The sequence below is a fragment of the Patagioenas fasciata genome, chromosome Z (genome assembly GCF_037038585.1).
Source record: "Patagioenas fasciata isolate bPatFas1 chromosome Z, bPatFas1.hap1, whole genome shotgun sequence".
Taxonomy (NCBI): domain Eukaryota; kingdom Metazoa; phylum Chordata; class Aves; order Columbiformes; family Columbidae; genus Patagioenas; species Patagioenas fasciata.
This window is the reverse complement of record NC_092560.1, coordinates 71,100,878-71,117,795: the sequence shown is the minus strand read 5'-3', so window position 1 is coordinate 71,117,795 and position 16,918 is coordinate 71,100,878. Positions and strand designations below refer to the sequence as shown.

At 38.9% G+C, this 16,918-nt stretch overlaps 1 protein-coding gene and 1 long non-coding RNA gene across 6 annotated transcripts in view; one reads left to right on the top strand and one right to left on the bottom strand.

The window, feature by feature from the left end:
* FCHO2 (FCH and mu domain containing endocytic adaptor 2) overlaps positions 1-16,918 on the top strand; it is a 96,710-nt gene that overhangs the window by 74,838 nt on the left and 4,954 nt on the right. For all 5 annotated transcript variants that reach the window (XM_071802368.1, XM_071802369.1, XM_071802367.1 and 2 more), the window contains 6 exons: positions 7-136; positions 5,052-5,163; positions 5,734-5,889; positions 7,727-7,859; positions 11,839-12,038; positions 14,961-15,025. In XM_071802368.1, the coding sequence (XP_071658469.1) occupies positions 7-136; positions 5,052-5,163; positions 5,734-5,889; positions 7,727-7,859; positions 11,839-12,038; positions 14,961-15,025 (796 nt within the window). The remainder of the gene's footprint in view (positions 1-6; positions 137-5,051; positions 5,164-5,733; positions 5,890-7,726; positions 7,860-11,838; positions 12,039-14,960; positions 15,026-16,918) is intronic.
* Positions 6,780-16,918, bottom strand: part of LOC139826464 (uncharacterized) — a 28,898-nt gene continuing 18,759 nt past the window's right edge. The window contains exon 4 of the long non-coding RNA XR_011736543.1: positions 6,780-7,117. This is a non-coding gene — a long non-coding RNA (uncharacterized lncRNA). The remainder of the gene's footprint in view (positions 7,118-16,918) is intronic.

The following is a 16,918-nucleotide window of genomic DNA, read 5'->3' as shown; positions in this document are numbered from 1 at the left end:
GTTCAGCCTAGGCCATTCAGCCCTCCATTGACCTCTAACTCGAGTCCACCACCTGCAGCTCCCTTGGCACGTGCAGAGAGCATTTCCTCAATATCTTCTTCTGCTTCCCTCAGTGCAGCAAATACACCTACAGTTGGTAAGTTAAATTAACTATTTTAACATATTTTAGAAATAACATAATTGTGCCACTAGGTTCCACCTGCTAGGAAAATCATTCATTGGAGTTAGTTGTTCCATAGTGAGTGTAGTCTAGGTACTTCAAGCATCCTTTGCAATACCTGCTTCTAAATGACACCAAGAGACAGGACAGTGGATCAAATTACAGTATAGTCTTTAGGAAAATATTTTTCAAAATTATTAGTCCATGAATTCTTATTTTACTTGCTTGTATATAGATTCATCAAGCACAATGAGTTATCAGGTTTTTGTTCAGAAGATGTTATTGTATATGTGCAGAAATATTTTTGGATAGTGATAAATTTGAATGAATATAAATGTTCACAAAATTGGGTTCTTTTATGTTCTTTTTATTTTGTTTGTTACCCTATAATTGCAGCAATTGTTTCAAAAAAAAAAAACCTAGTGTATTTTTTTCAAGCTAGTGAAGTATATAAGATAAACAGAGGTTTTTACTAAAAGCAAAATAAACAAACAATGATGAAGATGAAAAGCAGTCTTGATGTGTTGTCACAAATTTCAGGTCTTGTCATGTTTTTAAAGGGAAGTCCTTCAGTTTTGATATTTGGTTATAACAAATTAAAAGGACACTTGTTTGGAGGTTTTGACTGGTTGGTTTGGAGGTTTTTTAAGACATTTTGTTTCTTTAACAGAATTGAAGCATTTTATTCCTGAACACTATTACCACTTTATTCCCAAGTTAAATCAGATTCTTGAGTTAACAGTCAGGTATCTGTGAATGTTACTGACGCCAAAGATTCCTTGCCCAGCCTTAGCAACTTGGGGCAGCATCTGCACAGTTTCCAGTGGAGTTCTGCACTGAAAGCAGTGCAGCTGTTTTGCCCCTATGCAGGACCAAAGCTAATAAGGTCTGTCTAGCCTTAGCTGTCACACTTCGCTGTCCATCAGTTTCCCAAATACTGAGAAGCATCACAGAAAGATAACTGATATTTTGCTTGCCAAAGTCCGTCCAGGCTCACTTCCTTGGGCCTCAGCACTGGTGCCAAAGAACCAAAAGTTGGTGGCAGCAGCATCAATACCCCCAGCTCTGAGTGTGTGTGTTGTTGGAGACAGCGACAGAGTGAAATTGTGAGGTGAGGGAGGAGGTAAGGAGGTGTGTGCTGACACAGGTTTGAGATGGTTAGTAACATAGCCTACCAAAAATAAAGGAGGCCCGTTCCATCTGCACTGACTGTATGAATTAAATAGTCCTGAAGAGCTGGAAAGGACAGTGCAAACAGCTGAATGACTTCGGGGCATGAGGATATACTCTGCACTACTGCCTGTATTCTCTTAACTTTTGCACAATCCAGTGTTTCCCTTATCCCATTTGTTCTGAGTAATGGATAGTTGACTCTGTCTTCTTCCAAGCGAACATTATGGTATGCATAATTGAAAGTTTCTTTTATGCTTTAGACTTATTTTAATTTGCAAAGTATTTTTATAGATATATATATTTTTAATGTCTATTTTTGCTTGAAATATTTTGTTTTCTTGCAATGTTTTGTTTCATGTAAATGTAATAGAGGATGATCTTTTGATTGGAAATCTTCCTACAATTGAAAAGCTTTGTGAGACACCACCAGGTATTGTACTCAAAGCAGATTTACATGTTAACTAATCATCCTAATACACTACACCTAATGAAATTTAATTTCTTTTGAAACAAGACTCTTCAGCTGTTTTTAGTATCTGGCAGGTACAAGAGGCTTGAAAGCTCAACTACTTAACAAGTTATATGTTGTTGAAATCACCAACGCTTGATGTAGTTACTTTTATATAATGTAAACTTCTCTCAATCTCTCCTACCCCCAAACAAGCTGAAACTTGATCTTGCTTCTTTGATTTGTCATTACTACTTTCTTTCAAGTGAAATGAATGTATTTTTACTTCGACAATCCTTATTCTTACAAGACAAGTAGGTTAAAATATCCTATATTTATATACAATACTGAAATTTGAAGGTACACATAATAAAAGTAATCTTTTTTAGAAATAAATTTTATTTTCATGACAGCCATTTAGCCAATATTAAAATTGTCTGAATCTTTGTTCCTAAACTGAACTAACAAAACCATTTGATAGGGTTTATTTGTTTGCCCTTTTTATGACCAGTGATGCAGTATTTTATTCTGCAGCTTGGCAACCGCCTTGAGTGTGTCAGTGCAACTGCTGGCACAGTTGTGTCACTGGCTTTTGTGTCAGCACTCCTCAGGGGCTGTTCATGGTCATCAGGCTGAGGCAGGTGCCAGGGCATCAAAGGCATCTTTGTTGAGGCTGTATTGCATTGTATTTTCAGCAACCAGGCAATAAAACAATGATTTCTGGAGTTAGGTTAGGCAGTTACGTTTGTTTCAACTCACTGGTTTTTCGGAGAATGCATAGATTTTTGTGAATCAAAGGGCAATGAACAGTGAGGGCAGAGCAAATGAGACACAAGCTATCTCATTTGTAGTCTCTCAAATACATCTCAGAGGAATGTATGTACATAAATATATTCACATTGGTGTTCCCCCCCAAAAAAGTAAACATAATGTTATTATTCTAATTAATTTCACCCTTTAGTCAAGAAATCAGTGTTTGTCTTTTACCACTAGGACTGTCATTTATTTACTTGCTTTACTCTGCATGATTTTGAAATATCAGCATAAAAATATACATGAGGCCATTATAAGTAAAAGATTTTAAAATAATCTGTAAACAACTTGCCATAATTAATACAGGGGAGTCGCCTTCCCTCTGCTCTGCAGTTGTTTGTTGTTCCTTAGTAGATTGGGGAATAAGACAGAAAACACACCAGCAACTGTAGTGCCACATCCATTCATAGAACCACTGAATAGTTTGGGTTGGAAAGGACCTTCAAAGGTCATCTAGTCCAACACCCCTGCAATGAGCAGGACTATCTTCAACTACATCAGGTTGCTCAGAGCCCCATCCAGCCTGGCCTGGGATGTTTCCAGGGATGGTGCATCTACCACCTCTCTGGGCACCTTGTGCCAGTGTTTCACCACCCTCATTGTAAACATTTTCTTCCTCATGTCTGGTCTGAATTTCCCCTCTTCTAGTTCAAAATCATTACCCCTTGTCTTATTGCAACAGGCCTTGCTAAAAATTCTGTCCCCATCTTTCCTATAAGCCCCCTTTACGTACTGAAAGGCCACAAGGTTTCCCCGGAGCCTTCTCCTCTCCAGGCTGAACAACGCCAACTCTCTCAGCCTGTCCTTACAGCAGAGCTGTTCCATTCCTCTGATCGTTTTTGGGGCCTTCTCTGGACCCTCTCCAGCAGGTCCATGTCTTGTGCTGAGGACCATACTCCAGGTAAGGCCTCAGCAGAGAGGAGTAGTCCATATTTTGCTTTGGTGGAGAATGCTGGAAAACTGGAATGCAGTATTTCAGCAAACAGAATTTCTTGTTGTTGTTCACTCTTTATTGAACATTTGCTTCTTGAAATCATGATTTCTTGATTCCTGAGAGTATTAAGAATCACAGTTTCTATCGGTAGTTTTCAGGGAGAGGAAGAAAACTTTGCAAACATGACCCATGTATTGTCTGAAAAAATGAAAAACAAACAAGCAACAAACAAAACAACAAAAAACAAAACAAACCACCACTAACTACTGTTGATCTTGAAAAATTAGATTAGTCGGTGTTTTATAAGCAGCATAATAATATTTTGTTCATCTAAGAATTTTTGGTTTTGAACACTTGTGACTGGAGTATCACTTCTGATCTAAAGAGGCCTAAATGTTGCCCTAAGATGCTTTTCATGGTACTGAGAAGTATTTTGTACATTTTACCACCTTAGGCAAGAAATCATAATGGAGAGTGAGGCATGAGGTAGAATAATTAGACCAACTCCTGTCTTTTATTCTCTTGTTGTTACTACTTCTTTCATTTATCTCTGAAGTTGAGGTCTAATATCTCACATTAGATCACCGTAGAGCTGGTCCCAGCTATCTTTTTGCTTCTGAAAAAGCTCAGAAGGCACAGCCACTGTTCTAGAGTAAATAGGATTAGTTTTCCATGAGCAATATTACAGGGAAGCATTTTGTTTCTGCTTTATGATGTGAAAGAAAAATTGTTGATGAAACAAGAAAGATTGTGTCTCCTTTGTGACAGAGAATACTGTGTGACACAGGCCATTTCATCAGTGGTACAAAAACTTAGTAAGACGCTCTCCACTGTGCTGCTGTGCTAATAAAAGGGTGGAACTTCCAGTATTGGTGAAAAGTAAAATCCCATGACAATTGGTTTCGTCAGCTGTACACACACTTTTCAAAAGCTGTAGTACAATGTCTGATTTGATTTTTATAGTTATACATTGGAACTGTGTTGTGTTGGCACAGGCATCTGTGAAGGCATCTACAAGCATTTCTGCTTGGTAATTGTAATCTTTGTTGGCTGAAATAACTAAAAGAATTTTCAACAGTTCATTTATATGGGGCAATATCAATATATTTGCATTTAAGTTCATGCATACTGTAAGTGAATTCTTTGCATTTCTATCACCATTTTATCATACTTTTTCCATATAATAAGCATACAGTAGGATTTTTTTTTTCTAAGTATTCTAGTCAATGTCTAATTTCCTTTGGATCTGTTGACTTCCATCTGTAGTCATTTTAATGCGGTGTTTCTCTCACATGTATTTCCTTGTGTCTGTCCATTTACATGATGTCATACTGATAGTCCTGTTTTCTTAGGCTGCTAAGCAGTGTTTTGATGGTCCGATTGTACTGTACTATGTTCATATTTTTCTACACACTTTTCGAGTAATGTTTCAGGCACTACTGTGAACTTGATGGTGGTAACCTCTTCTGAAGTCTGTTGCTAAGCTTTTTGAAAATTAAACCTATACACTGTATGTATTCTAGGTGTTTCACGTGGCCCCAGCCCTGTCAGCCTTGGAAACCAGGACACCTTGCCTGTTGCAGTAGCCCTTACTGAATCCGTTAACGCCTACTTTAAAGGAGCAGATCCCACAAAGTTAGTTAAATAGTGAATTGTTTTGAATGTAATAAGTTACAGTAAGAAAACACACTGGTTTTACTTTTAATATTTGGGGGGAAAATGTGGATGCATTAGAAGGGGGATTCAAAGGGTACTTTTTCCCTGGTCTCAGTAACAACAGTGGCTTATTGCTCTGTATTGGCTTGCATCCTGCTAAGAGTTCATATATCCCTGCTTTACAAAAATGCCTTCAGTGAGAACACTTGAGAAGGATTTTTGTCAGCCAGGTAGGTGCTACATGTAAATTTGGGCAGCTAAAGCACCTCATTTCCTCTGTCACATCCCTTGCTATGCTACTTAGGCCTTGCCTAAGCACAGCTGTGTCATCTTTTCGAAGTCTGAAAATTATCCACCAAGACTACTGTATGCTTAATCAGTTAAACTTTTTCTTTACTTATTTCATCTGATTTCTGAGTTGAAAGTGATAGTACATTGTCACAGTGCCATATTACCCTCATTTGAAATTGATTTTGTGTCTTTAGTTTTAGTATTAAAACTAGGCACTGAATGAGTTGCAATTAAACGGATGTTTTCATTTTCTTCTAGATGTATTGTGAAGATTACTGGTGATATGACAGTATCATTCCCCAGTGGGATTATTAAAGTCTTCACCAGCAACCCATCTCCAGCTGTGCTCTGCTTCAGGGTAAAAAACACAAGCAAACTAGAACAGATTCTTCCAAATGCACAACTTGTATACAGGTTTTGTATTTTTTTTTTTAATATCATAGTAAACTACATGATTTGTAAAATGTGGGTTGTGTATGTAGATCAGAATTCTCTACAGTCTTGCTGATTTGCTTATAGATAACTTAATTTCCTGAATTAATCTTGTTCAGCTCAGATCTCTCCACTGTTGCCATTTAAAAAATCTCAGTAACTCCTGGTCTAGAAACTTGTGCTGAGTATAACAGGAGCCATAAAAAATAGTTTGTAAACGTAGCTGTGTTTTTACATGCATTTGATAAAGTATTTCTTTATATAGTAGTAACAATGGTAAGATTACATGATGAGACAGTAGCCTTAAATGGAAAACAAGTAGTGGGAGCTGCATCCAATCTCATTTGTCACTCAGTAGTGTGTTTTTAAGCTGCATCATTTCTGCAGCAGATGAGATCCGCTATATAACTGTATCTCTCAAATGTGTAGCAGCATGCTTGGGATAACTCTTGAGGAAAAAAAGGCTGCTGGTTGAGTAGAATAATTGTTGAAATCACAGCATTTGGAGATCTTAGATAGATAAAAGCATAATTAGCAGACATCTGTTTCAACTGAGCAGTTTCTATTTATTTTATTGGAGAAAATATTTGAAAATTAATTAATGCTTTTAGATTCTACATTTTTTTCAATTACTGAAATAAAGAATCAAACTACATGCATCCATTATTTTGTATTTAATTTCATGTTGATCACTCATACAAAATTGAATTTAATCACTTTTTGAAACAACTGTTTATAACTGAAATGTTAGCAAGGCTGTATCTGACAGAGTGAATTATACTGAAAAAGTTTATTTTGCAAAATAAGTGAAAATGTCAAGTATTCTTGTCAAAGTGCCGCGATACTGCACCTTTAATTAGAAAGAATGCATGCAATAGATATTTATGAAGTTAAACCCATATGTTAATAATTTGACTTTTCATCATATACTGTGAAAGGTATAATTTGCTCAGTATTTATAGAGATTAAAGTTTTTAATGAGAGTCATATTTGTGGTGACATCTGAATTTCTTCACTGTATCCACAGACATTCAGAGGAGGTGTTTGATTCTTAAATTATTTAAATTTCACTTTTGAATCAGTTTTCTTCTTCAACCTTATTCAAAGTAAACCTGATACAACCAAAGCTGAAATATTCTTGATCTGCAGAGCACCATGTTCCAGTAGCTCCCAAACAGGATTTTGGTTCAGCAGTCTTGTGTGCTCTTACCTACATATAGAAGTGATATAATAAATTGATACTAAGATTGAATGCAACTATATGTATCTGAGAAACAATTCTTTAAAAGAATTTTAAAATTACTTTTAATTGAAAAAATTTTGAAAGTTCACCCTCTCCATAAATATACGAAAGTATAGTAACACATATGGTCAAAATCTTAATTCAGTCCATTAGTGAAGCTATGTCATAACCAAAGCTAATTGTGATTTTAGGATTTATTCCAAACTGGATAACATTCCTTCTCAAATACCACTTTAATCCCCACCTCTCATACATTGTCACAGCACCTAATTGTATTAAAATTGCATTTTATTGACTGTAGAGTGTAAAATTCAGCATTAACTCAATCTTGTGATTTAAATCATCAGTGGAGGAAACTCACTGCTCCACAACATGGAAGGAGGATTTTTACCAGATACAAGAAGCAGTTAATTTGTCTTAATATTTAGGAAGACACAGTCATGCCTTATAAAGCGTTAGAACAAATTCTTTCTTGAAGTAGTGAAGAAGGGGAAAGGTCAAGTTGCAATGTTTAGACTTCCAAAATAATAAAACTCAGTATTGCCTTCTGACTCCTACCTTGCTTTTTCTTTGTAGTGATCAGTCACAAAGTGATTCCAGTACTAAGGATTTTTGGATGAACATGCAAGCTATAACTGTCTACCTCAAGAAATTATCAGAGCAGAATCCATCTGCATCCTATTACAACGTGGATGTTTTAAAGTATCAGGTAAACTCTTTTTTCCCTGTTAAAGAAAAGTCTGTTAAGGAAGTCTGGAGATTTGGTATCTACACAGAAATTGAAAATAGTTGTTCTTTGGCTGCTAGCATGCAGATGAACAGCCATCCCTCATCTAGACGAATTCTGGGTGTGTCAGTATTTACAACACACAGGCTCTGCCCAGGCTTAGTAGGTTCCTGCTATGCTTCAGGTCATTCCCTTGGATTCAGGACCTGTTACAGCTTGCTCACACTTCAATTCATGTGTGCAAGCTTCAAACACTGCTTCTTTAGGTATTTGCTAGCAAAACCAAATTTTCCTTGAATTTAGAGGTTTTGGTGAAGGTTTGTTTGAGTTGGTAGTTATACTGTCTTTGATTTTGTAATTGCATAAGTTTTGTATGCTGTAGTTGATAAATTGTAATATGTGGGAATCTATGATGTTCTCGCTTCTCTCAATATAATGGAACATGTCATCCTGGAAACCATGTACAAGTACACAAAGGACATGAAGGTCATTAGGAGTAGTGAGCATGGATTTACCAAGGGAAAGTCATGTTTGACCAACTTGATAAACTTCTGCGATGAAATGACTGCCCTGGTGGAAGAGGAGGGAGCAGTGGCTATTGTCTGCTTAGACTTCAGGAAGGCTTTTGATACTCTCCTCCATAGCATCCTCATAGAAACACTGGTGAAGTATAGGCTGGATGAGCAGGCACTGAGGTCGATTGACAACTGGCTGAATGACCAGGCCCAGAGGCTGGTGATCAGTGGCATGAAGTCTAGTTGGAGGCCAGTAACTAGCAGTGTAGCCCAGGCATCAATACGGAGTTTATAGTCCTGTTTAACATCTTCGTTAATGATCTGGATGGTGGAGCAGAATGTACCCTCAGCAAGTTTGCTGATGACACCAAACTGGGAACACTCTGGATACACCAGAGGGTTATTCTGATATTTGCTGGGAGCCACCCAGCTGGAAATCAGCTTGGCAGAAAAGGGTGTGAGTGTCCTGGGGGACACAGATTTTGAACACGAGCCAACAATGTGCCCTTGCCACAAAGGCAGCAAGTGATATCCTGGGCTGCATTAGACAAGGTATTGCTAGTAGGTCAAGAGAGGTGATCCTTCCTCTCTAGTCAGCACTGGTGAGGCCATACCTGAAGTACTGGGTCCAGTTCTGGGTAGTCCATTGTAAGAGAGACCTGGATGATACTGAAGAGAGTCTAATAAAGGGCCACAAAGACACTGAAGCAACTGGAGCATTTCTCCCATGAGGAAAGACTGAGAGAGCTGGGACAGTTCAGCTTGGAGAAGGGAAGGCTTCAGGAGGATCTTATTGAAAGATACAAATACTTGAAGGGAGGGTACATAGAAGACATGGCCAGGCTCTTTCTAGTGGTAGCCAGTGTCAGGACCAGAGGTAATTGGCACTAACTAAAATGCAGAGAGTTCCCTCTGAGCATGAGGAAACACTTTTTTCCTGCAAGGGTGACGGAGCAGTGGAACAGGCTGCCCAAAGAGGTTGTGGAGTCTCTGTCCTTGAAGATATACAAAAGCCATCTTGACATGGTCCTGGGCAGCTGACTCAAAGTGGCCTCAGAGGACTTGGAACAGATGATCTCCAGAGCTCCCTTCCTGCTGCAACTATTGTGTGAATCTGTGAGAAGATATTCTGGCTGTCAATAAAAAACCTTTACGAAAATTCAAGGTAGACTCAGCTCAAAGAGAGAACAGGGATTTGCTAGGCCTGCATTGAGATGGTTTAACATCTGAGACAACAGGGTACATCAAAAAAAACAACCGAACCTGTCAGTCCAGCTATTAATATCATTGTAGTTTCCACATCCTCCCAATATAGTTCAAAATCTTGGCATACTGAATCTATAAAAAACATGTTATGTACACAAAGTTCTTGAGAAAGGTGGAAGGAACAACACATTTATTTGGATTGCAAAAATGAGTACTGTGGAAGAGTAATACCTATTTAAGATCTTTACTGCCAGGGAAAAATGAGGCATTGGCATGCAGAAACTCTGGCAGATACAAAAGGTTCTCAGCTACCAAGGAAAGGTGAGAGGGGGCACATGGATGTAGAAGGTTCCTCAAGTAGGCCTGGAAGGTGGTAGAGATGCAGCAAGGCAGTAACACAAGCTCAACTACGGAAGTGGCAGCATCCAGCCCTCCCACAGCAGGAAAATAATGCTTTGAACAGGTAAGAACTGTGTAGCTGCCTGCCTGTCCCACAATGACAGTTATTACCCTCTGCCGCTGGCTGCTTGGGCAACTGAACTGGTATGGCACACAACTACTAAGGATGAAGTAATTTTGCCACAAGCATGTGTCTCGTGTGAAGCAGAAATCAAGACTAAAACAAAACAATTTTGACTCTCCAGCTTTCTTGTAGATCCCCTTTAGGTACTGAAAGGCTGCTATAAGGTCTCCCAGGAGCCTTCTCCAGGCTGAACAACCCCAGCTCTCTCAGCCTGTCCTCATAAGAAAGGTGTTTTCCAGCCCACTGATGATTTTTGTGGCCTCCTCTGGCCCCTCTCCAACTTTCTTGTCTTTCCTAAGGGCTTCAGAGCTGGATACAGGACTCCAGGTGGGGTGTCACCAAAGCAGAGCAGAGGGGCAGAATCACCTCCCTTGACCTGCAGGACACGCTGCTTTTGATGCAGCCCAGGATACAACTGGCTTTCTGGGCTGTGGGCACACATTGCCAGCTCACATTAAGCTTCTCATCAACCAGCACTCCCAAGTCCTTCTCCTCAGGGCTGTTATCAATACATTCTCTGTCCAGCCTGTATTTGTGCTTAGAATTGCCCTGACCCACATGCAGGACCTTGCACTTGGCCTTGTTGAACTTCATGAGGTCTGCAGGGACCCACCTCTCCAGCCTGTCAAGGTCTTTCTAGATGGCATCCCTTCTCTCCAGCATGTTGATGTGAGCACACAGCTCAGTGTCATAGACAGACTTGCTGAGGTGCACTCGATTCCACTGTCCATTTCACTAACAAAGACGTTAAATAATACTTGTCCCAATACCAACCCCTGCAGAATGGCACTCATCACTGGTCTCCACTTAGAAATTGAGCTGTTAACCACAACTCTTTGCATGCGACCATCCAGCCAATTCTTTATCCAACAAGTGGTCCATAATTCAAATCCATGTCTCTCCAATTCAGAGACAAGGATGTCATGCAGGACAGTGTTAAATGCTTTGCATAATTTCAGGTAGATGACTTCAATTGCTATTCCCTTATCCACCAAGGTTGTAGTGCTGTCATAGAAGGCCACCAAATTTGTCAGGCATGATTTGCCCTTAGCGAAGCCACAGTGGCTGTCACCAGTCACCTCCTTATTTTCCATGTGCCTTAGAGTAGTTTTCAGGAGGATCTGCTCCATGATCTTGCCACGCACAGATGTTAGACTGACTGGCCTGTAGTTTTCTGGGTCTTTCTTTTTCCTCTTTTTAAAAATGAAGGTTATGCTTTCCATTTTCCAGTCAGTGGGAACTTCACTGGACTGCCATGACTTATTAAATATGACGAATGGTTGCTTAGCAATTCACCTACCATCACCCTTACGACTCACAAATGCGTCTCATCAGGTCCCATGGATTTGTACACCCTCAGGTTCCTTGGATGGTCTCAAACCTGATCTTCTCCTACAGCAGGTGGTCCTTCATTCTCCCAGTTCCTGCCTTTGACTTCTGCAACTTGGGTGGTGTGTCCAGAGCACTTGCTGGTGAAGACTGAGGCAAAGAAGTTGTTGTGTACCTCAGTCTTCTCCATGTCTTGGGTAACCAGGTCTCCTGTTTCTTTCTGGAGGGGGTCCACATTTTCCCTAGTTTTCCTTTTATCACTGACATACCTATAGAAGCTTTTCTTGTTATCCTTGACATCCGTGGTCAGACTTAATTCTATTAGGGCTTTAGCTTTCCTAGCCTGACATTTTAGTTAAGCTGCTTTCAATGATTTATTCTTTTACAGGTATCTTCAAATGGCATCCAGTCCACTCCCTTGAATCTTGCAACTTACTGGAAATGTAATGCTAGCACTACTGATGTGAGAGTGGATTATAAGTACAACCCAGAGTCTATGAATGTGCCTAGTACACTGTCTAATGTCCAGGTTGTGGTACCAGTAGATGGAGGAGTAACAAACATGCAATCACTTCCACCTGCAAAATGGTAATATTAATAGTTTTCTTTTTATTATTTCAGATTAATTTCAGTGTATTCCTTGGTGTCATAAGACGGTCTCAAAAATTTCACTGGAAGAAACAGTTAATTTTTTGTCTTGATAAAATGCATATGTTGTGGTTAAACCCAAGCTAGCAATACAACCACGATAGCCTCTCACTCACCCCTTCCTCCACCCTCTCCCAACAGGGGAGAGAATCAAAAGGGGAGGGAGAAAACTGGATTGAGATAAACACAGTTTAATAAAATATTAATACACTACTAGTAAATATATATATATGTGTATATAGATATAATAGAACTAAAAGATACTCAAGGCAATTCCTCACAAGCAGCCAGTCCTAGCATACAGCCCAGTCCCAACAGCTGATGCCTAAGTGAGAGAAGAGAAGAAAAAGGCAGAAAAGCCCAGAGGCCTCTGCAAAATGGCAAAAGGCCAGGTCAAACGTCCCGACCAAACTTCCTGGCTACTCCCAGAGAGACAGAAAAACCAGAGAGATTGGAAGAAGCAGCAAAAAAGGGGGGATACCCAGAAGAGCAGCTCTCCTTAAATAATTAGCATGATGCTAATGGGATGGAATACTCTCATTGATTGATCTGGATGTCAGTCAAGGCAGACTCCATCTCTGCCTTGCTGTCTCACACTTGTAAACAAGGCGCTTAGACTGTCCTTGGCTCTCAGACCAGAGCAATTAAAAATGTTAACTCTGTGCTGGGGTGTTATCTCTTGTTCTCAAACTAAGTCCAAATAATGAGCATGCTAGCTGTGGAAAAGGAAGGTTTCTAACTGCATGAAGAAAATTAACCTATTTTCAGTCAAACCAGCACAGCATAGTATCAGATGTTTAGGATGTTTTATGGTCCAAAACAGATCATATGCAGCCAATTCACATAAACTACAATGAGACAATATGCACCCATTCCAACTGTGTAATCATACATTGTGAAATTTCCAAATTTGCTTTATTTTGGCCAATAGACAGGATAGACATTTTTAATACAGTAATTTGAAACCAAAATCTCTTAATGGTTAAAAAACATCTTGTATGCGTGTGTGTATAAATATATCCATCTATACAGATTATATAGAGTAGAAGAAATGCAGTTCATATAAAGATTTCTTGATTGTTCAAGCTTAAATATTAGCTTCTAATTGAAATGGTTTTAAAACAATCCTTACTAATTGAGGAGCTCTTCATAAGCCAAGTAGCATTGTCTCTTACTCAAGCATCATGCAGATTATTATCTTACTAGCAGCTACCTGCCACCATCTTCTCAGCCTACATTTACAGTAGCACTTGAAAGTGAGATACAGATCTCACGTAATTATGTTTCTACAAGTTTGTGAAAACAAGCAGATGGTAGTGGGACTGGGCAGAACAGCACATCCCTGGAGCAAAAGATGAGCAGAATTCAACCACTGCACCTGTGGTTTGACAGCCTCTCCGTACTTGCCCAGCTTTAACATAATTTCTGGACTGTGTATTTCGAAGAGGGTCTTTTTAATGCAAATAGACTGAAGAATACCACGTTGAAGGAAGTCAGGCTTTATTAACGTTGTTACTTATAGATCACTGTACCTTATAAAGCAAGGTTCAGAACATAAATAAACCTGAGGCATTTGTCAGACAGATTCTGATGTTTCTGGAGGCAATACATTTAAATGCGTTAATTGGACAAAGTAGAAATACAGTATAATTTTAAGTGGACAAAATCCTGGCAAGACTGAATAGTTCTTGACTTGACACATCAAGGGAGCAATATTTTTAATGAAATCACCTTCTGTATCCTGCCTGTACAACATGACTAGAACATCTGGTGAAGCCGGACTATTTGCCCGGGCTTCTTACACAAACCCTTCTGTAAGGAAACCTCAGTGAGAGCAGGAATGCCTGCCCAGAGCACCTAATGTTAGCTTGGAACAGTCAAATCTTAGTGACAGTTTCCTGACAGATTCATCAGACTAAGGAGCTTGAGCCCAGATCCTCTCTTTCATTTAGGCAACTACTGAAGGCCAGAAGTCTGAGTCTGGAAAGCTGACTAGGGGAAAAAAACAAACAAACAAAAAACAAATGAAAAAAAAAAAAAACACCAAACAAACAAACAAACAAACAAACAAAAAATAGAGTCACATCCCAGACAGCTCTACAGCTGTAGTATTTGTGTTGTGCTACCTGTTTGGTCTACTGCATTGTGTGGTAGGGTTTTGGTTTGGTTTTTTTGAATATACGTTTTATAACTTGACCCTCCTGCAAGCAACTGCTACCACCTGTGCTGCTAGTGTGAGCATTTTACTCCTGCAACAGCAGTGCTAAAAGCAATTCCAAACCTATCAGCACTTCATGCCACTCACAGCTTTATGTTGTTGACTTTCTTTGGATAGAACTGCTGCAAAGTGCTCCAGGAGTTAAAATGCCCTGTCAGCTTAGAGTCTCTGGTGCTTGTTGCCCTTTTCTGCCTCTTCAGAGCATCAGAAGTTAGCTTAAACCCTGTGTCACTTAAACCAAATAGATTTAGTAGAATAGAAATGGAATAAAAGTTATGCTGTTAGGAGTCTCACATAGGGGAGAGCAACTCCTCCTCATACCATCATCATGAAGCATGAAGACAAAGCTTTCAAACTCCTTCCAGGATGTCTGAGCTGCCATTGCCCTTTCAGACTAGAGGGGTTTGAATTGTGGAGGCTGCATTAAAAGGTGGTGTGTACGTCTGAACTCTGCTGCTCTGGGCCAACGCTGACACACCCTTCTCTTTTCCTGTGATTTGCATAGTTTTCCACAAACTTACCTTAGAATGATCAAGTATTTTTATAAATCTCTGTTTAGAGATAGCTGTAACATACTGCCATAAATCTAGGGAAATAATATTCTGAAAATCGGTGCTTATAATTAACCTGCTCCTCTCTCACAGGAATGCAGACCAGATGAAAGCATATTGGAAAATATCTAGCATTTCGGAAAAGTCTGAAAATGGAGGCAAGTTGAAAGTTGAACTCTTTTTTTTTTTTCTTTTTTTTTTCTTGTTTTCTTGCACAGAAAAAATGTTATAGTGAAAAGGTAGTAATTTTAGCCTTTACAACCTCATGAGTGTTTACGCATCTTCTCATACTGTATCCTGTTTACTAGTTCACCACCTTCTCAATGGATTTCCTCTGAGAGATTCCGTTAACAGTGCAATGTCAAAATATTGTTATTGATTAACTATGAAAGTAAAAATAGTGAAATCAGTTAGTGACTCTAAAATAAAGTTTAGGCTAGTTAAGAAATTATTGCATTAATACTGTTTGGAAATGAGCAGTTATTCAGAGGAAAATATGTCTAATATCTGTATATTTACACACTGACAATTGACATAAAGTAGAAAGAGGCAAGTAGACGAACCAGGTGGAAGGGGAAAAAAAAAAGTCTTGCGCTGAGGCAGGCTCAACAATAGATAATTCTAGACCAACATTTTAAGGGTCTTTGTTTAGACCATGTACAACTCCAGGAAAAAAATGAATCTATGTACATCTGCTCAGACTAGTAATTTATATAGCATTTTGTAAGGTACCAATAGTTGTCCTCTGCCCAGCTGCCTTTCTCTGAGGCCCAGATGATATCACAGCTCTTGCAGCCTCTGCAGGGGCAACGTTCTTCCAAAGCAGAAAAACAAGGGCTACAGGGAGTCATTCATCTCATCCTTAAAGCCTCTGTGGAGGAAAGAACTCATGATGTAAAGGAAAGGTCTCTAGCCCTCATAAGAATTCAGTGAAGGGCATTGTGAAAGCACAGATTTGCTTGTAAGAATGACTGGTTTCACATAGAAATGACAAACCTGGTAAGGGAAGACCTCTTCTGTAAAAGGCTGCAAAGTTGTGATCATCATTCAAACAAAATCAGGGAGAATTTTATCTGACAGAGGTTATTGCTGTAGTCTGGTGTACTTTGTCATTCACTGACCTCACAGGTCTTTGCCATCTGTCTTCCATTATGATTACATAGCCCTCTTTTTTTTTTCCTTTTTTTTCCTTTCCTTTTTTTTTTTTTTTATTTCCCCAAACTGTGGAGCTTCTTTTAAAAGAAGAAATAATACTAAACGACAAATGCGGCCACATGAAGAGCTACCGTATACCTGCAGAGCAGCAAAAAACGGGTTGCCAGTGATACAGATTGCATCTTATGCAAGTCTTCTGAACATACACATGTATCACTGCTTCTCCTGTATTTCCGTCTCTTCTCACCATCTTTATTCCCCTTCTCTTTGAGTATAAACACATAGTACTCACAATTTGATGTTTAAGGGAAAGTAATACTATGCAGGTCTCATAGAAAGAAAGGGAGAAAGAAGTTGCATGAACACTGTTGATATTAGGACAAATGACTTGAAGTCTTATTTATTCTGGTGTACAGGGTGGTAACACGTTTTGCTGTTTTTTATGGTCCAATACATTATGTAAGCTGTCCATTGCAGACAGAGATAAAACACAGAACAAACTTTCAAAGCACTTGAATATACAAGTTTCCATACTTACAGTGGAAGACAGACCTACTGAAGAAATAAAAAGCATCTTAAGCCAAATTTATCAAGAACAAGCCATTGCATAGAACAATTTCATCCATTAATTCCCATTTTTTTCCCAGTAACATTTTGGTTACTAACATCTTTTGTCATTTAGCAGTTCCTATTGACTAGCAAGAGTAAGTTGTTTTAAAGAGATAAAAATAATTTACTTTCATTGTTCCATTATTAATTATTTAAATCTCATTTTCCACAGCATATTTTGCAAGAATTAGAAAAAGTCTTGCTTCAGTACTAGAAAATATACTAGTAACAATGTTGTGGGTTTTTTTAAGTGCCTTGCTATGACCACAGAAATGTACTTGAAGTAA